This window comes from Schistocerca nitens, chromosome 1, assembly GCF_023898315.1.
Source record: "Schistocerca nitens isolate TAMUIC-IGC-003100 chromosome 1, iqSchNite1.1, whole genome shotgun sequence".
Lineage (NCBI taxonomy): Eukaryota > Metazoa > Arthropoda > Insecta > Orthoptera > Acrididae > Schistocerca > Schistocerca nitens.
In genome coordinates, this window is record NC_064614.1 from 962,195,636 (window position 1) to 962,219,374 (window position 23,739).

The 23,739-nt window shown below is 38.4% G+C and overlaps 1 protein-coding gene across 1 annotated transcript in view; it reads left to right on the forward strand.

The window, feature by feature from the left end:
• The first annotated feature begins 11,242 nt into the window (after positions 1-11,242).
• LOC126194820 (uncharacterized) overlaps positions 11,243-23,739 on the forward strand; it is a 37,003-nt gene continuing 24,506 nt past the window's right edge. Inside the window, exons 1-5 of the mRNA XM_049933151.1 lie at positions 11,243-11,399; positions 11,502-11,570; positions 11,689-12,017; positions 17,811-18,067; positions 20,488-20,689. Coding sequence (XP_049789108.1) covers positions 11,332-11,399; positions 11,502-11,570; positions 11,689-12,017; positions 17,811-18,067; positions 20,488-20,689 — 925 coding nt within the window. The 5' untranslated portion in view covers positions 11,243-11,331. The remainder of the gene's footprint in view (positions 11,400-11,501; positions 11,571-11,688; positions 12,018-17,810; positions 18,068-20,487; positions 20,690-23,739) is intronic.

Here is a 23,739-nt window from a genome sequence, read left to right on the forward strand (position 1 = left end):
AATTACTTCGAAGACAACGATTTATTGAGAAATAGCCAATACAGATTCAAAAAATATCGTTTTTGTAAAACACAGATATCTCCATTCTCGCAAAATAATGAGTGCTATCGACAGAGAATATCAAATTGATTGCACATTTTTAATTTTTCAGAAGGTTTTTGACACCGCTCCTCACAAGCGGCTTCTAATCAAATTGTGTGGCTAGGGTGTATCGTCTGTATTGCTACTGGATTAGTGAGTTCCTGTCAGAATGGTAGCAGTTCACAGTAATTGACGGACAGTCGGCGAGTAAAACAGAAGTAATGTCTGGCGTTTCTCAAGTAAGTGTTCAGGCTCTCTGTTGTTCCTGATCTATATAAACGATTAGGAGAAAATCTGAGCAGCCGTCTTAGACTATTTGCCGGTGATGTCATCAGATGTTCAAAACCAAATGCAAAATGTTTTAGCCGCGGCTTGAAACCCGAGAATGTTTTACTAACGGATATCGCCGCGAAAGCATTCATTCGTACAAGATATCTGTACGGTGGGAAAAGTGGCAACTGACTCTAAATAATGAAAAGTGTGAGGTCATTCACATTAGTACTTAAAGATATCCGCTGAATTTCGGGTACACGATAAATTACATATACCTGATGGCTGTGAATTCAACTCAGTACTTAGGGACTACAATTACTAATAACTTAGATTAGAACGATCACGTAGACAATGTTGGTGGGGGTTGGGGGGGGGGGGGGGGGGTAAAGCGAATCAAAGACTGCAGTTTATTGGCATAACTCTCAGAAAAATGCAACAGGTTTACTAAACAGACTGCCTGCACTATGCTTATCCAGCCTCTTCTGGTGAATTGCTGCGCGGTGTAAGATCCGCATCAGATGGGATCGACCGAGGGCATCGAAAAACCTCAGAGTGGTAATAATTAAAAAGAAGGCATTTTTATTTGCGGCAGCATCTCATGAAATTTCAGTCGCCAAATTTCTCCACCGAATGCGAGAATATTTTGGCAGCGCCCACCAACATGGGGGAAATGATCTTCATAATACAGCAGGGTATATCACAGCTCGCATGGAAATATTTAACTGCTCGTTTTTCTCCCACGCTGTTTGAGAGTGGAACGATAGAGAAATAGTTTGGAGGTCATTCGATGAACCCTCTGCCAGTCCACGGGACTGGAAGAAGGCCCAGGTCATAGCAATCTATAAAAAGGGTAGAAAATCGGATGCACATAATTACCGGCCAATTTCACTGACATAGATCTCTTGCAGAATCATGGAACATATTTTGTGTTCAGACATAGAGACCTTTCTAGATTCTGAGAAGCTCATCTGCAGAAGCCGGCCGCTGTGGCCGAGCGGTTCTACGCGCTTCAGTCCGGAACCAAGCGGCTGCTACCGTCGCAGGTTCGAATCCTGCCTCGGGCATGGATGTGTGTGATGTCCTTAGATTAGTTGGGTTTAAGTAGTTCTAAGTCTAGTGGACTGATGACCTCAGATGTTAAGTCCCACAGTGCTTGGAGCCATTTGAACCATCTGCAGAAACCAGTACGGTTTTAGGAAACAGCGGTCCTGCGAGACACAGGTGGCCTTCTTTGTGCATGATATACAACAGGCTCTTAGATACCGGCTCCCACGTTTATGCCATATTTCGCGACTTTGGAAAGGCGTTCGACTCAGTTCCGCACTGTCGCTTGCTCCAAAAAGTGCGCGCTTACGGTCTACCCAATGACATATGCGGTTGCATCGAAAGTTTTCTAACAGACAGGGAGCAGTATGTCGTTCTGAATGGGGTGACTTCAACAGAAACAAGCGTAACTTCAGGTGTGCCCCAGGGCAACGTAATAGGTCCGCTGCTTTTTACAATTTACATAAACGATCTGCTTGATGGTCTGATAGCGCATTAGACTGTTTGCCGATGATGCTGTAGTCTACAGGAAAGTAGTATCACACGAAAGTTGTGAACAAATCAATGAGGATTTGCAGAAAATACATGCGTGGTGTTATGACTGGCAGTTATCTTTCTTTATTAGTAAGTGTAACCTACTGCGTATAACAAGGCGAAAATCCCTATTAATGTACGAATACAAAACAAATGCCCAGTTTTTGGAAGCGGTTTCATCCGTCAAGTATCTGGGTGTGACTATTCGAAATGATCTCAAATGGAATTACACAAGTAACGGGCAAGGTGAACTCTAGATTGCGGTTTATTGGTAGAATTCAGAAGCGATGCAGTCCTTCAACAAATGAAATTGCTTACAATGCATTAGTTCGTCCAGTCTTAGAGTATTGTTCGTCTGTATGGGATCTGTGGTGTCACCGCCAGACACCACACTTGCTAGGTGGTAGCTTTAAATCGGCCGCGGTCCATTAGTACATGTCGGACCCGCGTGTCGCCACTGTCAGTGATCGCAGACCGAGCGCCACCACACGGCAGGTCTCGAGAGACTTACTAGCACTCACCCCAGTTGTACGGACGACTTAGCTAGCGATGCACACTGACGAAGCCTCGCTCATTTGCAGAGCAGATAGTTAGAATAGCCTTCAGCTAAGTCAATGGCTACGACCTAGCAAGGCGCCATAGCAATTGATAGTTATCGTATGAAGCATGTCTCATCAAGAACGATGTATAAAATTGATGGATTAAAGTTAAGTATTCCAGAAGCTACGTATTTTTCTTTATAGCATTCATTACGTATCCTGTTTCAGACCTGACGCCAGCCTGCGTGAGTCAACGCGTGCCTATCGACCTCCTCTTTCAAGTAGTGTATGTAGTGTTGGCTAACTGCTAACACTACAGGACCCTCACCAGTTGGGTCTGATTCAAGAGATTCATCATCATCAGTTATCTGCTATATTAGCAGGTCATTTGCCTCTCCATTTTCTGCGATCCATTGCTTCCCTCTTAAGGCTGCTGTATGTTGTACCGTCCATCATGTCATCCAGTATCTGGAATCTCTTCCTTCCTCGCTTCCTTTCCCCTTCTACATAACCTTCTAAAACTGTTTTTATCAGTCCGTCATTCTTTCTTAATATATGCCCAATCCAATTTCTTTTTCTTCTCTTTATTACATCTTTTCTCTTCCACTCTTCTCAGTACCTCTTCATTTTTTACTCTGTCCATCCAACTTATTCTTTCCATCCTCCGCCATGTCCAGACCTCAAAAGCCTCCAGCCTTTCTCTGTCTTTCTTCCTCCTAGTCCATGTTTCAGCGCCATATAGAAGAACACTCCATACAGGACATTTTATGAGTCTCTTCCTGCGTTCTCTGTCCAGACCGCTGCAGAAAATTCCCCTTTTCTTATAAAACGCCTCTTTTGCCATTGCTATCTTTGTTTTAATTTCTGTGGTGCACTTCCAGTCGGTGTATATCCTGCTTCCAAGATACTTAAAATTTTGCACCTGTTGTAGTATTTCTCCATTCAGCATAATTTTTGTTTCCTTATTTCCTCCTAGTGCCAATACTTTTGTTTTATTTTTGTTAATTTTCATTCCATATTTTTTTCCGTTAGTTGCAATGGTGTCCACCAAATCCTGTAATTCTTTTTCCCCTGTGGCTAGAAGGACCATGTCATCAGCAAACTTCAAACACCCTACTCTTCTTCCTCCAATTTGTACTCCTTTGTCATCTAATGAGCATTGGTCAATCATGTTTTCCAAGTAGAGGTTGAAAAGAGTAGGTGATAGACAGCATCCTTGTGTTACTCCTTTTCCTAGTCTGATCCAGTTTGTATTTACTCCTCTCACTTTAATTGAAACTTTTTGATTAAGATATAATGAGTTTATAAGCCTTCTGGTTTTCCAGTCCACTCTCTTTTCCCTCATTATAGTCGCCAGCTTGTCCCAAACCACGTTGTCAAATGCCTTTTCTCGATCGATGAAGCACATATATAGGTCTCTTCCTTTTTCAGTAAACCTTTCTCCCAAGATTCGTAGGAGCCTTATTGCATCTCCGGTGCCTGTATTCTGTCTGAAGCCAAACTGCTCCTTGCCAAGATTCTCCTCCATTACTTTTCAAGTCTTTTATTAATTATTCTTAACATCACTTTGGCTGCATATGAAATGAGGCTGATTGTCCTGTGCTCGCTGCATTTCTTGGTTCCTTGTTTTTTCGGTAATGGAATCATTCCTGTTGTCAGAAAGTACTCAGGCCATTCACCACTGTCATATATTTTATTACATAACCTCAATATTTCTCTTATTCCACCTTGGTTCAAGCATTTTAATATTTCTCCCTGTTTCGTATCTGTACCTTCCGCTTTGCCATTTTTCATTGCAGCTATGGCAGACTTTACTTCTTCCATTATGATGGTTGGTCCTTTCTCGTCATCACTTACACTGTTGTGTGATTCAAGTTCCAGAGTTTCTGGTTTGCCATTTCTGTCATATAGCTCTTTCAGATTTTCTTCCCATCTCTGGAGGACATCATCACAAACTTTGTACACTGTCTTTACTCAAAATTTTCATAGTAGCACTTCCTGATCTGTTTTGTTCCCATGTCATAGTCTTTACTCTGTTGTATAGTAAGTCGTATCTTCCCTTCCTGTCCAGTTCTTCAATTTCATCACATTCCTCTTTTAGCCATTTTTTCCTAGCCTGCTCTGTTTCTCTTCGCAGTTCATTATTTAACCTTCGGTATATCTATCTTGCATCTTCAGTGTTCTTGTTTTTCAATTTTCTTCTCCCAAGAGATTAAGAAGGACCAAAAAAAAAGGCAAGATTCGTGACTGGTACATTTAGCCATCGCGAGAGCGTTACAAATCTCATAGACAGTTTGAAGCGGGACACACTTGCAGATAGACGACGCGCTAAACGGAAGGGGCTGCCCACTAAATTCCGAAATCCGATCTTCGCCGAGGATGTAGAGCGTATATTATTACTACCAACTTTCAAATCGCGCAATGATCATCATTCAAAGATAAGGGAAATTGGAGCTCGTATTAGGGCGTTCAGACAGTCGTTTTCCCCTCGCGCGATCCACGGGGAAAAGGGGGGAGGGGGAATATGAGTTTCGCGCGAATTGTGCCCACCGCCACACACTGCTTGGTGGCTAGCGGAGTATATATGTAGATGCAGATGTAGATGTTGGCGTTATTGTTTAACTATTTTTGAGCGCCGCAGATGTTAACTTCCAATAAATACTTCATGTGCCGCAATAATCTTTCATTAAACTATGCCTTGACAAAATGGTGGCTAAATGGGGAAACTGGAGATTTCTGAAAAATCTTCTAACTCATTTGACTAATGAACGTGAATGACCCAGAACTACTCTCTGATATTATCTGCAGAGAAGAAGACAATTGAAAATCCAGAGAGTAAAAATGCAAATCGCTGCCTTGCTAAAAATCACAGAAGACAATATACTTAACATACATCGTAAGGCAATAATATGTACCCTGATGAACTACTATGTTAATGCAATTTGACTCTGATAATATTATGGAAATGGAAGAGGATGTAGATGAAGACGAAATGGGAGATAAGATACTGCGTGAAGAGTTTGACAGAGCACTGAAAGACCTGAGTCGAAACAAGGCCCCGGGAGTAGACAACATTCCACTAGAACTACTGATGGCCTCGGGAGAGCCAGTCATGACAAAACTCTACCATCTGGTGAGCATGATGTATGAGACAGGCGAAATACCCTCAGACTTCAAGAAGAATATAATAATTCCAATCCCAAAGAAAGCAGGTGTTGACAGATGTGAAAATTACCGAACTATCAGTTTAATAAGTCACAGCTGCAAAATACTAACGCGAATTCTTTACAGACGAATGGAAAAACTGGTAGAAGCTGACCTCGGGGAAGATCAGTTTGGATTCCGTAGGAATGTTGGAACACGTGAGGCAATACTGACCTTACGACTTATCTTGGAAGAAAGATTAAGAAAAGGCAAACCTACGTTTCTAGCATTTGTAGACTTAGAGAAAGCTTTTGACAATGTTGACTGGAATACTCTCTTTCAAATTCTGAAGGTGGCAGGGGTAAAATACAGGGAGCGAAAGGCTATTTACAATTTGTACAGAAACCAGATGGCAGTTATAAGAGTCGAGGGGCATGAAAGGGAAGCAGTGGTTGGGAAGGGTGTGAGACAGGGCTGTAGCCTCTCCCCGATGTTATTCAATCTGTATATTGAGCAAGCAGTAAAGGAAACAAAAGAAAAATTCGGAGTAGGTATTAAAATCCATGGAGAAGAAGTAAAAACTTTGAGGTTCGCCGATGACATTGTAATTCTGTCAGAGACAGCAAAGGACTTGGAAGAGCAGTTGAACGGAATGGACAGTGTCTTGAAAGGAGGATATAAGATGAACATCAACAAAAGCAAAACGAGGATAATGGAATGTAGTCAAATTAAGTCGGGTGATGCTGAGGAAATTAGATTAGGAAATGAGACACTTAAAGTAGTAAAGGAGTTTTGCTATTTAGGGAGTAAAATAACCGATGATGGTCGAAGTAGAGAGGATATAAAATGTAGACTGGCAATGGCAAGGAAAGCGTTTCTCAAGAAGAGAAATTTGTTAACATCGAGTATAGATTTAGGTGTCAGGAAGTCGTTTCTGAAAGTATTTGTATGGAGTGTAGCCATGTATGGAAGTGAGACATGGACGATAACTAGTTTGGACAAGAAGAGAATAGAAGCTTTCGAAATGTGGTGCTACAGAAGAATGCTGAAGATAAGGTGGGTAGATCACGTAACTAATGAGGAGGTATTGAATAGGATTGGAGAGAAGAGAAGTTTGTGGCACAACTTGACTAGAAGAAGGGATCGGTTGGTAGGACATGTTTTGAGGCATCAAGGGATCACAAATTTAGCATTGGAGGGCAGCGTGGAGGGTAAAAATCGTAGAGGGAGACCAAGAGATCAGTACACTAAGCAGATTCAGAAGGATGTAGGTTGCAGTAGGTACTGGGAGATGAAGAAGCTTGCACAGGATAGAGTAGCATGGAGAGCTGCATCAAACCAGTCTCAGGACTGAAGACCACAACAACAACAAGCGTTTTACTTAAAATTGAGACTTATTTGATATATATATATATATATATATATATATATATATATATATATATATGTGTGTGTGTTTTCTCTACTGCTCGCAACCTATTGCTAGGTGTGACAGGAACTGCTGGTCATTAGCTATGCTTTATTCCTAAATGCTTCTAGCCTATTTAGTAGAACCTTATGGTCAACAGTATCTAAAGTCTCGGAAACATCTAAAATTAGGCCTATGACACATCTGCATCAAATTGTACTAAAAATTGTACTATAACTGATTCTGTACTTCTAGCACTTCGTAGTTCAGATTTCTGTATATTAAATGTGCATCTGTAAATTCCTGTATGGGTTCAAGTTCATCTTCGACAATGCATCCTGAACTGTAAACAGTGTTAAACTACACCATTGACACATATCAGTCGGTTGGATATTGTTCTTAATAGCAGTGCCATCAACATCGGATAGCACCCGGTGCTGTGTTTTAACTTGTCACCCACCCCTACCGTCATCATTCTCACAAAAAGAACAAATAAATTTTTTTCTGTGCAGTAATTTTTTTGCTACAAGTAGTTAAATAAGCAAAGTAGAGTGCTAATTAATGAAGCAGTACAAATAACCAAAGTCGTCTTAGTGATAGATGATTAACAAGGAGGTTAGAATCTCTTTCTTCTACCTTTTTCTGCTAGAAATTTTTAAATTCGTCGTCAAAATCGATACCTTTGGCAGGTTTTCAGAAATTACTGCAACCAGTCGCCTTTTATGTAACCAGTCGCCTTTGGCTTCACCACTTTCAGTTTACAAACAGACAAACTAGCGGGTCATGCTTGACTTATAGTGGACCTAAGATAATTGTTAAGAGTTTTGGAAAACTCCTCTCGCATGGTGGTACCGAAACACACAAACTTAGTTTACGACCATATTCAGCCACTAATTGTAAGAATCTTAAATACGCCAACTAAGAGGATCTTCTCTTGGAACTTTGTAAGCTTGCAGAAATCATCTTGGGGGTGGGCTTTTTGCAAGGACACCGTCTTCAGAAATCTCATAACTGGCAACTTAACTTTTTACAATCTGCGGTTTTAACCAGTTTGCTGTGTCTAAAACAGCAAAACGATCGGATACACAATTCATGGTTTTTCGACATGTATCGATTTCTTGGAGAATCCTATCGATGCTCTCTGACATTGACCTTCTCAGTTGCCGATGCCTTGTCAGGAATGAAAAGAGGAAAAAAATGATATCTTTACAACTAGTGTCCCAGAACCTAGCACGTCTGTGTCACCCCCCACGGAGCTACTTGCCGGTGCGAACCGCAACTTCTAGCACCTCTGCAGAGCGCTTGTTCTTCGTTATGAAACTTAATATTAAAAACACATACGTGACAGACACTGAGAATATGAGGTATGCGTCGTTCTTGGAAAGACGACGTTACCTTTCACGAATGTGTAAGGAATATATAACTAAATCGTACGAAAGAGAGATCAGTGTGTGTGAGATACGTGTTTGAAATGTGCTGTGTTTCATAACAAACATAATTATTGTAATAAATCGAACTAATTACTCTTTAACTGGCTACTGGAGAACTAGTGTTCCTTATATCAAAACATTCAGGAATAAATCCTCATTAGCTTCCAAAGTTTGGCGTCACCTCGAATACCTGTAACAAACGGAACGATCAATAGCAGAAATACGAAACATATGAGGGAGAATACCATAGCACGAAAGACTTCACACCGAAATTGAATAATGTGTTTACAATATTATATCGCGGTAAGACTGCGTAGATTTGAAATACCAGCACGCAATTTCTTATAGAAGTAAATGCAAGCTGGAAGAGTTTCGAAGGCCCAGCGGCCGCAACACAGCCCATGAAACCCTCAGCAGGACCATGAAACTGCATTATCATACTAAGGGAGAGGAATTTAATGTGTTTTAACAATCGGGAAACGTCTACTGTTCGTAAAAAAAAAATATGATATACCGGTAGAGCCTAAATAACAAGCGGTAAGCATCGCCGGCTAACATCGCAGGGTTCTCTGCTGCGAATCCTGATAACCATTAAAGATTTTCTTCGCAGCCTAAAGCCTAGGATGTGTTTTTTTTATAATTCATGAAGCCAAACGAGATGTTACTTGAACCATTAAGAAAATTGCTACGCAATCCTCCAGAGTTGGGTGAAATCGCCGTGTAATAGAAAGTGGGTCGAAAATATAATTTAAAACCCTAAAAGACTTTTTCCCAGTCATCAAACGATCAACTGACATGTTCATTGCACCTACTGAAACTTCTCATATCAGATGGCAGATACACAAATACGACGGAGAGTGTACATCTGAATAAAGAGCTGCAGTTCAGCGCCTGAAGGCTGGCCGCCGTCTCATTCTCTGTCGTTCGCCGTCGTGCGGATACCGTATGTTGACGCATGTGATCAGCTCTCCCGGCCGTGTTGCCTACTTTCCAGACCGCGGAGAACTACATCTCGTTCAAGAAACTCCAAGTACCTCACCAGTTGACACCACGAGTGAACCCCGTACTAGTTCTCACCCCTTCCGCGCCCCCAAAGGGAAAGTCCTTGGCAGTAGCCGGCCGTAGTGGCCGTGCGGTTCTAGGCGCTACAGTCTGGAACCGAGCGACCGATACGGTCGCAGGTTCGAATCCTGCCTCGGGCATGGATGTGTGTGATATCCTTAGGTTAGTTAGGTTTAATTAGTTTTAAGTTCTAGGCGACTGATGACCTCAGAAGTTAAGTCGCATAGTGCTCAGAGCCATATGAACCATTTGAACCTTGGCAGTACCAGGAATCGAACTCGGGTCCTTTCATGGGAGCTGTATGTTTTTCGTCATCACGTCTGTGCAGCTCTCACATGATCTCTCTTCAAGGTCACCACTGAAAACTTCAGTCACGATTAGTTGGTTGACTGTCCGTTTTAACAACGGATTACAAAACTGTATGCTCAATCCATGGTCAAATAGATAGAAGAGATTAATATTTGATACATACTACGCGAGGAAAATACTAAACGTTTGGAAGTAAAAGTCGCACTACAGAAATGACATTCTCACAATGAAGAGGAAAGAAACTCACTGTCAGCCATGAACTATTTTAAAGAACCATCACAGCATTCGCCCGAAGTAGCATACAAAATAGATGAATGGCAGGGCATTTGCTACCCACGCTTGAATATAAGTTCGTTGCTTACCACTGCGCCTTGGGTACGGAGGCCCAATAGTCTCGACACTCGTTTAGATAACTCGTATTTGCTGGCAGCGTTAAAGACGGATAAATTTATGTAGACGTTTTAAAATGAGTTGGTAACCAGTCTCTACACACTAGGCCTCGAAGGAAGAATTCTACTTCCTGCTAGACAGAAATGTTAATACATTTTTAATTGCGCCTAATAATTTTAAACAGCAATAGACGTAACGCCGTTATTAATGACTATTACGCTGCCTCATACATATGACACCACACATATTATTCATGTAGTGACCGTTTTCATATGACTAGGATGTGTAACACCTAGCGAAAAATGTTCTCGTGTTTGTTATGAAACAAATAATTAGGAACTTGTATTTTTCCCATGTGTTTGTGGATGTATATCTATTTCTGTCATACAGATACAATAACAATAAATGTGTCATTATAACGTTCTAAATCCTTTTGCTGATCTGATACTACATAGCACTCGTTTCTGAAGGTGTTTTTTTACGAGAAAGCATTTCCTGGTATATCCTGACTTCGGTTTTGTACTGCAGAGGGGGAAAAGATAAAGTACAAGGCTGTTCTGCCGAAAGAAAAAAAGGGTTACATTTTGCTATGTAAATTTGTAAGGACTCGTTGTGAACCACAGACAGTACTTGCCTAACCACAACCTCACTTGTACGTTCATTCCGCCGTGCTTCTTGGGCTGTATCCGGAAGTAACGGGACCAACTGTTGAAAACTTAAAAAGACAGTGACAGAACAGGTTTTTACGTTATAAATTTTCCATACGTTACTTATCGATTGTGACTTTCGATTTAAAGAGCATCAGTTACACCAACAATTTAGTTCTGTCAAACAGAAATCTAATTCTGTCTTTATTAAAAATAAAACGCTGTAAATTTTGATTTATAAATCACATATTTCGTTATTAGATCAGCTTTTTATACTGGCAAATTCCTAATATATTACAAGTCATGCAGCAACGTACGAGGACTATCGACTGACGCGATTGCCACGCAGTATTTGTTTACACTCTTTGACACAGTAATGGCAACTTGATTAATTTTATTAGGTATCGTTCCTTTATTTATATTCTGTTTGTTTGTGTCAGTGTTACATTTTCCATATTTTTTCAAATAAAATGATGGAACAGGCAGTAGAAAGTATAGAGATGAAAACAGAAGAACCGTCTTCGCACGATTTTACAAGGTAACTTATAAAAGACAGCTTGGTTAATTTTATTACGTACAGTCTCCCTATTTTTCTGTATTTGTATATAACAGGTTAACATATTATGTATTTATTGATTAGCACGATGGATCATGGCGCGGAGAATGACGAGCCCAGAACAGACGATTCGTCGCCAAAGGAATTTACGAGGTATCCAAAAAAATTCATTCTGTCTAGAAAACAAATACAAATTAATAATGTCATATGACAGTCAATGCGACATCGTGTTTCGCTGGCCTTATCCTCCACTGTGTTCGACAATTTTCAGGCATTGCGAATATTTTCACATGGTTATTAGACCTATGCTAACACCCGGTCATGAGGGTGAACTGTGCGAATGGATGAAGGAAATGGGTTTACTTCGAAGAACCTGGAGATGTACAAATGAAGACTGTAAAGGCGTAAATGGATACATGACGTGGAATAAAGCTCGTGTTGTTGACAAATATAACTGGGCGTGCCCGAACTGTTCTAAGAAGTTATCAATAAGAGAAGGGTCATTTTTTATACACATAAAATGTGAATTGAAACAGATTTTCCAAGCAATTCTATGTTGGTGTGAACAAACTCCTGTTGCCCAAGCTTCAGCTACTTTAGGTAAGTTTGCAGAGAGGTTGTTTTCATGTAAGCCTTTCTCTGTATGAGAAATATAACTGTCATATTTTGCTTTAAGAATTGTGTTCAATGCATTTCTATTAGCAATTTATATGTACAAAGTTCATTGTACAATGATGTAGCATTTATCAGCGTAATAATAAGGAAAACATAATGTCAAATACTTAGACGTATGAATATACACACATATGTTTAATGAAAGTGCAATTGGTTGGCTATAACATTCTCTAACAAATCATCCCAGCTTTTCCTTGAATTGATTCTCCATCTAACTGAATCTAAGCCCAGTGTCTTCACAAATGCATTGCCTTATTCGGTTATACCCAACTTATGCCTATGGGGTCATTCCATGTCAAGTCACCCAGGCCTTGACACCAACCATGTCAGATTTTGATGAAACTTGGTACAATTACTTCTTTTATCATCCTGAAAGCACTTGTAAAATTTTTTTGCTCTATCTCTTATAGTTTTTTTTAATAAATTTTTAAAGTTTTTAGATTTGGCGTTGTTTCAGTAGTCGGAAACTGTAACTTAAATGTGTCCTCACAACTAAAAAAATTTGTATATTAAAGAATACTCAAGATATCAGTACGAAATTTTGGAATAAGTTTGTGTATTATATCTAAATGTTAAAAAAAATTATCATAAAGATATATTAAATTCTTCCAAATGAAAAAAAAAGTTCAAGTTTTTTATTTTTATTTTAGCTAACGGATGTTTAGTTTTACAAAAACTGCAATATCTAGAGTCTCAGACCTGATAGAAAGCTCAAATTTGTTTTAAAATACTCTTAATTGTATAGGCTATTAGATAAAAGAAAAATTATGTTGGCTTTTTAACCTGTTTAATAGTTATCTAATTTTTAAAATAATATTAATTATATTTTTAAAATAAAAAATACCAAGTGACTTAGACACCGAAAATAAGTTTTTGTCTTCTTGGAGTAACAATGTACACTTGGATTTTGTATTGTTACTCCTGTGTTTTGAAGTAAAAAATTATTACAGTGTTAAATAGTGCTTGGATAGTATTTTATTAAGTTTATTCGAACTCTCATTAAGTACTGTTACTTAGTTTACAGAGATTCTTTTCCAATATCCTATAAAAGTAACCAGAACAGTAATCAGACCAAAAGTGAAATCAGTATGTCAGATATTCAAACCTGTAGTGTAGGGTTATTTAAAAAATCTGACTGTTTCCAAACAACCTACACACCTTCAAAAAAGTTACAACCGGTATCAGAATTGAGTGAGGAAGAAAAAGATTTGATCCACTTATGATCTGGAATTAATCTGTGTGAATTTAAGAATATATGTTCACACCACAGCTACTACTTTTTAAATGTTTTTGAAAAGTATCAAACAACATGTGTAGACCCACTAAAAAAACACAAAAAGCCCATCAAAAAATCGTTGAGAAGTGTAGGCTTGGATCTTTCTAAACAATTGCTGACAAAAAATATTAGCATAAAACCTGGACAAAAGCTTTGCTCAACATGCCGTAACTTTTGTGAGGAAAAATTAAGAGTTGAAGTCAATGAAAGTGAAACAGATGATGAAGTCATGGTTGAATTAGAATCATTGGAATCCAGAAATGAATCCCTCGTACAAACAAACATTGCTCTTGATTATTTAGGTTTAACACCGATAAAGCTTCATGGCTTGTCAGAACAAAGTAAAGGGTCTTATTTTAAAAGGAAGGTTAGCAGTATTGAAAAGACTGCAAAAAAGGCGGTTTCAAAAGCATTAAAATATGATGCACCAAGTTCTGATGATGATGAAGAAGATAAAAGTGTGGTTGAGAAAGCAAAGGATTTTGATGTAATGATTTCTCTTATGAAAGGGAAGATTTCATCTGTTCGGAGGTCTAGAAAAATCCAGATTCTGACCTTGGCTCCAGATTCTTGGACTCGAAATAAAGTGATGAAAGAATTTAATGTAAGTGAGTACATGGTACGACAAGCTAGAAAGCTAAAATCTGAAAAGGGTATTTTGGAAACTCCTGGTCCAAAAAAAGGTAAAACTCTTTCTGAAAATACAGTAAGACTTGTAACAGATTTTTATGAAAAGGATGAAAGTTCCAGAGTGCAACCTGGAACAAAAGACAAAGTAAGTGTTCAAAAAAATGTGTACATGCAAAAAAGACTCATTTTGTGTAACTTGAGAGAACTCTATTATTCTTTCAAATGGGAGAATCCCGAGGTAGAAGTAGGATTTTCAAAATTTTGTTTCTTGATACCTAAATGGTATATCCTTGCTGGTGCTGCAGGCACACACACTGTATGTGTATGCAGTATCCACCAGAATGTTAAACTATTACTGGATGCTGTGAAAATTGAAGAATCTTATAAAGACCTAATTAAGATGCTTGTGTGCAACACGGAAAACCAAAACTGCATGCTACATCATTGCGACAGCTGTCCTGCAAATACTGCACTAACTGAGTACTTAACTGAAAAACTAAGTGAAGATTATGATTTAGAAGAAGAAATTGTAATCAGTCAGTGGGTTAACACAGACAGGGCAGAAATGATCAAACAGTCTATCAGTGTTGAAGACTACATTTCTTTATTGGTTAGGTCATTGGAAAAGCTCACCCCGCACTCGTTTATAGCAAAATCCCAATCAGCAGCCTTTAAAAGATTGAAAGAAAACCCACCACCCAAAACAGCAATTATTGTGATGGATTTCAGTGAAAATTATTCCTTTGTTGTACAAAATGAGATCCAAAGTTACCACTGGAATAGAGGTGGTTGTACTCTACACCCAGTTGGAGTTTTTCTAAGAAATGAGGAAAACAATGTTTTTGTTTCCAACCACTGTTTTATTAGTGATGACCAAGAACGTGACACTGGTTTTGTTAACTTTGTACAAAAAGAAATTACAAAGTGGCTGTCATTACATCATACTGACATTGACTCAGCTCACTACTTTACAGATGGTTGTGCTGGGCAGTACAAAAATAGAAACAGTTTTAAAAATTTGACTGAACACTTGAGAGACTTTAATTTGAAGGCCCAGCACTCTTTTTTTGCAACAAGTCATTGGAAGTCAATTTGTGATGGCCTAGGAGGAACTATTAAAAGAATTTTATGGAAAGCCAGTCTACAGCTTTCAGACATAGAACAAATAATGACAGCAATCGATGTGTATAAGTTTTGTGAAAAAAATATTGGGAACATTCATTTTCACTTTATTGACAAAAAAGAAGTTGATTTGCTACAGTTAAAACTAGAAAAACGTTTTTCAGCAACCCGGACCATTCCTGGAACTAGAAGTTTTCATAACTTCAAACCACTTCCAACAAACAACCTTGAAATTAGAAGGACTACAGATAGTGTAAAACCCTCCTTAGTCTTTTCTTTCCATTCTTCTTCTGATTGGGTTCGTGTTGAACCATCCATAAATTGCTATGTGGCTGCAAATTATGATGGTAACTGGTACTTTGGACTGGTAAAAACAATATTCAATGATGAAGAAGATGCAGAAATTCTATTTCTACATCCTTCAGGACCCGCTGCATCATTTTATTGGCCTGAAAGAGAAGATTCCTGCATAGTGCCTTTGGAGCACATAGTCTGTGTAGTAGACGCACCTCAATCAAGCGGCACTGGGAGAATGTATTACTTCAAAAAAGACTGTATCAAAAGAACTGAAAGCTCTTGGATGAAGTGGAAAAACAGTTTCAATCAGCATTAATGTTTATCAAAAAGACAAAATTACTCAAAAAATTCAATGTTTCAAGCAATCAGTTGGGTTATACATAAGTGTCATAAGTAAACTATCTTCGTACATAATTCTAATGTAATCTACTATAATTAATAAACATGTTAAAAAGCCATCATTATTTTTGTTTTATCAAGTAGCCTATATGTTTAAGAGTAAATTAAAACAAATTTGAGCATTCTATCAGGTCTGAGACTCTAGATATTGCAATTCTTATAAAACAAAACATCCGTTAAAAAAAAAGAAAAAAAATACATATATATATATTTTTTTTTTTTCATAGAAAATATTAATATATTTTAATAGCATCATTTTTATCTTCAAATATGTATAATAAATAAACTTGCTGCAAAAATTCATGATGTTATCTAAAAGAGTTTTTAAGATAAGCAAATTTAAAGTTTTGAATACAAATTAAATTGGCCATTTCCGAAGGTTCAGAAAACGCAAAACATAAAAACTTTAAAAATTTATTAAAAAAAACTGTAAGAGATACAGCAAAAAAAATTGCAGGTGTTGTCAGGATGGTATTAGAACCATTTGAGCCAAATTTCATGAAAATCTAAGGAGGTGGGTGTAAAATTTATTTTTTATTGGGTGATTTGATATGGAATGACCCTATGTCCATACATACTTGTAATAAGTTAGCTTGATAAAATCTGAGATTATGTGCTTTTTGACATCATCAGTAACAAATATACTTCCTAAGCTCCTTAGTGGTATTACAAGGAGTGAATTCATTTTTGGCATTTTTATTATGATTGTTACTTGCTCAAGAGGGTGATAAATGACCCTTTTACATTTCAACTTTGCTGAGTGTGTGTTTTCGAATCAATGGTTAAAATACTAGATGCAGAGGACAGTTGAAGTGTGAAATTTAAGAAATATTGCAGTAGAGATTTCTTCCACTAATTCTGAGTTGAGAGTGGATCCAAAATATTTGATAGTGCATCCTACTCCATTCATTGTTTAACTTCCACATTACATTTAACAAATTTAAAATATGTAATCCTTATTGAGATTCAGTGTTCAAAATGTATAGTGGCATTATGATTGTCATAGTTTTGAAGTGTCTTACACTTGCCATTGCATTAAGCATTTGTTTTAAATTTATCACTTTCAGCAACATCTTTACTGTTTTGAAAAATTTATTTCACAATTGTCCATGCTCAGAGGCTTTTATCAGTGAGGTCACATGTTCTATGATATCACTAACATATAAGCCTTCCAAGCAACATAGTGGTATTACCAGCACACAAGTGATGAAAAAATGAGAAACTTACACTGTTTTCTTTGAAGAAGTGCGTTCATTCTTATTTATTTCGGAGTATCAATGTTTTTGTGAGAGTGGTGTATTAATAAGATAATTTACACAATTTCTCTTAAACATAAACACAATACACCCTTTATATTGTAATTGCATTGGTACTCTAACCTGATTAAAATTAACTGTTTGTTGACATTGAACACCTAGAAACAGAGTTCCTCCAGTCTGAGCTTGTAGTGTCATGCACGTACTGCCTGCTGTTGACAGTGGCCTAGAACAAAATGTCAACTCTCTTGGAGTGTTAACAATAGTAAGATGCATTCAATACATTCAGAATAGGCAGTTATTAACAGTGCAAATATTGAGACCTGGCAACTGACTAGCAGAAGGTGTTGCATCTGTTTGAGCAGGCATCTGTTTGACAAAGTTTTACACAAAGGGCAGGTGGCAGCTGTTGTGGAAACACTGTAGTGGCACATGATGGCTGTGAGCTAACGATTAATTTCAATTAGATTGTAACATCTGGCTTAGTCTTGGAAATTTGGTTTTGCTAAAACACTTTAGAGAAGTGTTAGAATGTGTCATTAAAAAAGGTCACCATTGCTGCTCTTCCTTGTTTCTGGCTAGTCGAGCTTTCGCCCTGCTTTTATGATAATTATGATGTATTAAACTATGTGCACTTCGTTCTTGGTAAAAAGTAATTTTGTTGAGAAGTTTTGTTAATATCCTAACCATTCTCAGTTATGTATGTATATTTAAATATGCCTCTGATTCTTATTTCAGGTATTAAAGATCATGTAGTTAAACGAATCTACGACCGTTGCAGTGAAGTGGCAAGCAAGTATGTGGAAGACCACAACCATGCTTGGCTTCTTGGTGGTGACAATGCTGTAGTAGTTATTGATATATTCCCTGATGGTTACATGACGTCTAATCCAGCAGTAATTGATTGCGCTGGCAAAAAAAACACCAAGAAGGTCTTATGTATAGCTGACACAAGCCAAATGCCTGCTCGAATATGGGCAAGGATCTTGGAACAGGTGTGCCATTTAGCTTATGTTTCCAAACAGTATTTTACTGAGGGTTTAGTTGTTTCCAGTTGATTTAAGAGTCTTATTAGTACAGATACTATAAGCAAGTAATACTTATCTATCATGTGCTGAGCCAATTTAATCTCCATGTGGAATATTAAATGTAGTAAAGGCCACCAAACACACAGTTCATGCAAAATTCTGTCCGAATGTGGCATGTTTTACACCAAGGCTGTTGAGGGAAGGTGTAAGGAATGTGATCGGCACAGCTCACTGAAACAACCAAGCAGATGTTGTTGTATACTGCACATAGTATAACCATGTAAAGAGGTATGATAAGAGCAGTAACTTAGTTGAGTCCAGATTTTTGTGATCATATAAATAAGTCTTCAGGCAAGACTTTTGCATGTCACTTAACCACTTCTGCATTGTAACTGAAGTGATTGTGCCGTGATGAGTAGCATAAACACTGGTAATCATACAAATTTTTCTGGTGTTGTGAACAGTGTTAATGTGATTAAATTAAAGAGGTAAGAAGTTTCTTTTTTCCAGGCTACAAATCTAAATTCTGCATTGAGTCATTAGTCAGTCCCAGCTATTTTTTGTCATTTATTGTGGATTGCTTTGCTTATATAGAACTGATACTAATGTAAGTCAAGTTTTGCATCTGTGTAATGTTTGTAGTCTTTTCTTTTTTAGCATATAATGTGCCCTCAGACCCACTTTTCTGTTTTGATGCAGTTTACACCTCCTCAAGAAGAATTGGTGACCACTTTCCAAGACATGATTTTTAAATTTATTTTCCAGTACTTAATTATTTTCTACCAACCTTCCATGGTAAATTTTCAGGTTAACTCCACCATTTTGTTGTCAAAAGGAGTTTAGTCAATTACTAGTGCTTTCATGGAAATTCAATGTTTCATGCTATCTGCTGTTAGGCACAATGTAAATGTTTTTAGAAAAGAGTTATCACCTCTTTCTTCTTAATCATGTGAAGATGTATGTTTCAGAATAACTTTTCCAATTGGAGCAAAAACTCAGCAACTCCAGGTTCAGTTACTGTCATTAGTTTGTCATAGTCAGTTAACATGCTCATTTACTTCATCTTTAAAAAATCCAGTGTGTACACATATGCAGAGATGCTCAGTAAATGTAAAAAATTAAAAGTTTGCAGGACGTAGCTAAGACAAAGTTCCACATGGCCATCTAGTTATTACCACATGAACTATGTTAGCAGGCACACATAACATATTTGAAAAGCATTAATGACGCTTTCTGCCTTGGCAGTTATCAAGGTTTCAATTTATGCAAAAATTGAGATTCAGTACTTGGTTTATTAAGATCTTGCAAACCATCCAATCATCATTTGAAAATGCGTACAGATGTACATTTCACTGAATGTTGACTGAATGATCTCCAGGTGTTGAAATCAGATATAAATGGATCACTAACAGTACCTCACAATCTGGCTGAAGCCTTCAGAAACACATTTACTCACAGCAAGTGATAAAAATGACCAGCTCTTTTGCAGAAATATCAAACTTAATAATGGCATCATCAACCCAAGTGGACAGGCTCACTTATTTAGGTTTTTTAGGGTTCTTCTGAATTGCTTTATACAAATATCAAATTATTCCATACATACCAAAAGCAGTTCTCTCCCCAGTTCTTCCCCCATTTGAACTGATATTCCAGTAACTTAACCTATTCAAAGGTATGTTGACTGCTACAAACCTCTGCACGCTTTGAAAATATAGAAAAGGATCTTTTTTTCAAGCTATGTATTTCAGAATATTGACATTCGCACATTAAAGAAAGAGTTGACATTGTCTTGTTGTATTCATGTAATGACCACTTTCTAAGCCAGGCAGTAGTGACTTCTCCATTGGCATGATTTTCATTTCCTTTTTATGTTGTAACTGGAAATGATTCTGCAAATGAAGTTCTGGATGAGTTTCGAGCTTTTCTGTCAAAGCATGTTGTGCCTCCACTTACTGTTCTTGCTGGTGAGTCCAAACCAAATGTAGATATTTGGCAGCAGTCCTGTGTATACTATCATATCAACTGTATTTGTTGATGTAAGTGATTAAACATGAGGGAGAGACTTTGTTGTGGTGTCATATACAAAAAATACAACACAATTGTAGGTAGGTGTTTCTGGTGTGCTGACATTGCAGTTAGGTCCTTACATGGTAACTGTAGTTTTGATGACGAATCTGTGATTTATAAATGTATATTGGCATATTAAAAATACTGATGGAAAATCAACGGATGAATTTTATTATCAAGTTCTACACAAAATTTAATTGCCTTGTTGCATTTCGCATTTTCTTTTTGAGAGAATAAAACTTGTTATGAGGGACTCCCTTACTGTTACTAAATAGCTCATAATTCTTTAAATTTTAAGAAGTCTTTCCTTTGCATGACAGGAACATCAAGGAGCAGTTGAAGAAGCTCTAATGTTTGTCACACAGCAAATACGACCAGGATCAACTCTAGTGGCAAATGAAAGAGCACATGCCTGTCCATACAGTGCTATCTGCCAGTTAAAAGGCTATCCCAGTATTATAAGTGTTGAGACACTTATGGAACTAGATCTTCCAGGTACTCGGAGAGTGCAGGAGAATTTAGGTAAGTCTTAATGAACATATTTGGACTCATTTTTTCATTACTATCTTTGTTAACGAATGTGGGTTGTGCAGTCTCTAGCTAATTAATTAAATATATCTAAAAACAAAGATGATGTGACTTACCATATGAAAGCGCTGGCAGGTCGATACACACATAAACACAATCATACACACAAAATTCTAGCTTTCGCAACAAACTGTTGCTTCATCAGGAAAGAGGGAAGGAGAGGGAAAGAGGAAAGGATGTGGGTTTTAAGGGAGAGGGTAAGGAGTCATTCCAATCCCGGGAGCGGAAAGACTTACCTTGGGGGGAAAAAAGGACAGGTATACACTCGCGCACACACACCCATATCCAACCACACATACACAGACACAAGCAGACATTTGTAAAGGCAAAGAGATTCGGCAGAGATGTCAGTCGAGGCAGAAGTACAGAGGCAAAGATGTTGTTGAAAGACAGGTGAGGTATGAGTGGCGGCAACTTGAAATTAGCGGAGGTTGAGGCCTGGCGGATGACGAGAAGAGAGGATATACTGAAGGGCAAGTTCCCATCTCCGGAGTTCTGACAGGTTGGTGTTGGTGGGAAGTATCCAGATAACCCGGACGGTGTAACACTGTGCCAAGATGTGCTGGCCGTGCACCAAGGCATGTTTAGCCACAGGGTGATCCTCATTACCAACAAACACTGTCTGCCTGTGCCCATTCATGTGAATGGACAGTTTGTTGCTGGTCATTCCCACATAGAATGCATCACAGTGTAGGCAGGTCAGTTGGTAAATCAAGAGGGTGCTTTCACAAGTGGCTCTGCCTTTGATCGTGTACACCTTCCGGGTTACAGGACTGGAGTAGGTGGTGGTGGGAGGGTGCATGGGACAGGTTTTACACCAGGGGCAGTTACAAGGGTAGGAGCCAGAGGGTAGGGAAGGTGGTTTGGGGATTTCATGGGGATGAACTAAGAGGTTACGAAGGTGAGGTGGACGGCGGAAAGACACTCTTGGTGGAGTGGGGAGGATTTCATGAAGGATGGATCTCATTTCAGGGCAGGATTTGAGGAAGTCGTATCCCTACTGGAGAGCCACATTCAGAGTCTGATCCAGTCCCGGAAAGTATCCTGTTACAAATGGGGCACTTTTGTGGTACTTCTGTGGGAGGTTCTGGGTTTGAGGGGATGAGGAAGTGGCTCTGATTATTTGCTTCTGTACCAGGTCGGGAGAGTACTTGCGGGATGCGAAAGCTGTTTTCAGGTTGTTGGTGTAATGGTTCAGGGATTCCGGACTGGAGCAGATTCGTTTGCCACGAAGACCTAGACTGTAGGGAAGGGACCGTTTGATGTGGAATAATTAATTAGTTGGATTATTAACACTAGAGGGTGAACATTAATGAAACTGACAAACTGCAAGGGTGGATTCTTGACTGGAAATGGAGGAAAAAAGGTCCTGTGAACATGTACCTGGAAATGCATCATTGCCATGGCAGATGGTGCTGATGAATGAAACTTCCTCTGACCATGTACCATGTGTTCCTTGTGTATTACAGGCTGTGTGATGGATACAGCATACTGTAAGCAGCAGTATGGTCTGATATTCATGTCAGGATGGTGTTTGTGTATGGCCAAGCAGAGAGGAACAGTCAAGAGGCAGCATGGCTATTCCAAAACAAATACCATCACAGACACCAACCACATCACACGATGTCTCAAGCCCTTTTTGGGCATTTTTGTGATCATGGGTTCTTTCAGACACAGGAATGTACAGGGAGGCAGTGGACTATGCATACACCAGATTTGGAGGACCAGGCTCTACAGGATATTGAGACAAGTAGAAGCTTCAGGCAAGTGGTCTGCCATATGGTTTCAGCCAAAGTGCGATTAAGTGTTTGTCTGTCTGAAAGAACTTGTGATCACACATACATACAAAAAGAGCTTGAAATGTTGTTTGATGTGATTAGTGTCTGTGAGCGTATTTGTTTTGGTGTAGTCTAGTTGGTTCTCGACCTGTCCTTCTGCTTGGTGGTACACAAATACCATCTTGTCATGTTATCGACATGAATACCAGACCATTCTGCTGGTTACAGTACACTGCGTCAATTTCACAGTCTGCAACACACGCGGAACACGTGGCATGTGGTCAGAGGAAGTTTCATTTGTCAGCACCACCTACAGTGACAACAGTACATTTGCAGATACATGTTCATGGGATCTATTTTCCTCCATTTCCAATCAGGAATTCATCCCTGCAGTTTTTCAGTTTTACTGATGTTCACCCTGTATAACCACTTTTCTGTAGGCCCTATATAATAGTTCTTTAGAACAAAATCTTTTACCAGCGATGGTAGACTATTAAAGTGGCTACACTCACCTAAATTGGGGTAGTTTTGTTATTGCTAACTGCAGAATGCTAAATAACTGCACTAAATTTAGTTGTCGTAGGACTGGAGGTTTGTACAAGGAAACAAACAAAGAAAGAAAATACTTTAGAAATATAGAAAGATGAAGACTAGCCATAAAGGAAAGGTTTCTTCATATTGTGCCTAAAGTTAGCAGAGAGACTATATTTTGAAATAAGACATATCAAACCACACAAGATATTTTTCAGAAGCCAAATATGATACTAAATTAGTTGTGGAAAGAAGGGCAATTCGTTTCAGGGGGAGTTGGTTCCAACTATATAATTGGGAATGGACGCGGGTCATGCCATGTCAAAACACGCAATAATTCAAGGATTTGTAACCTTCTGTCTCAGAATGTCACAAAACTTTGCACATTTGCTTATAAGTATATAAGCATAAGCAAATATAGTTAACAGATATCGGTTTTGAAGCAGTAAAGTTACATAAGAAATTTTAAAAAAAAAATTAACGTATATTCAGTTTTCGATTTCGGAAAAAATACTAGGATGTTGAAAAATGTTTATATCACGTTTCTCCAATCTGCTGGGAACCTGATTTTGGTCTTAAATAATACCTTAGATTGTAAGCTTCCTAATAAAATAAAAATTTTAGGGGGTCTTCCACCAGTTGACACACACATCTGAAATCAAACTGTTTTTTGCT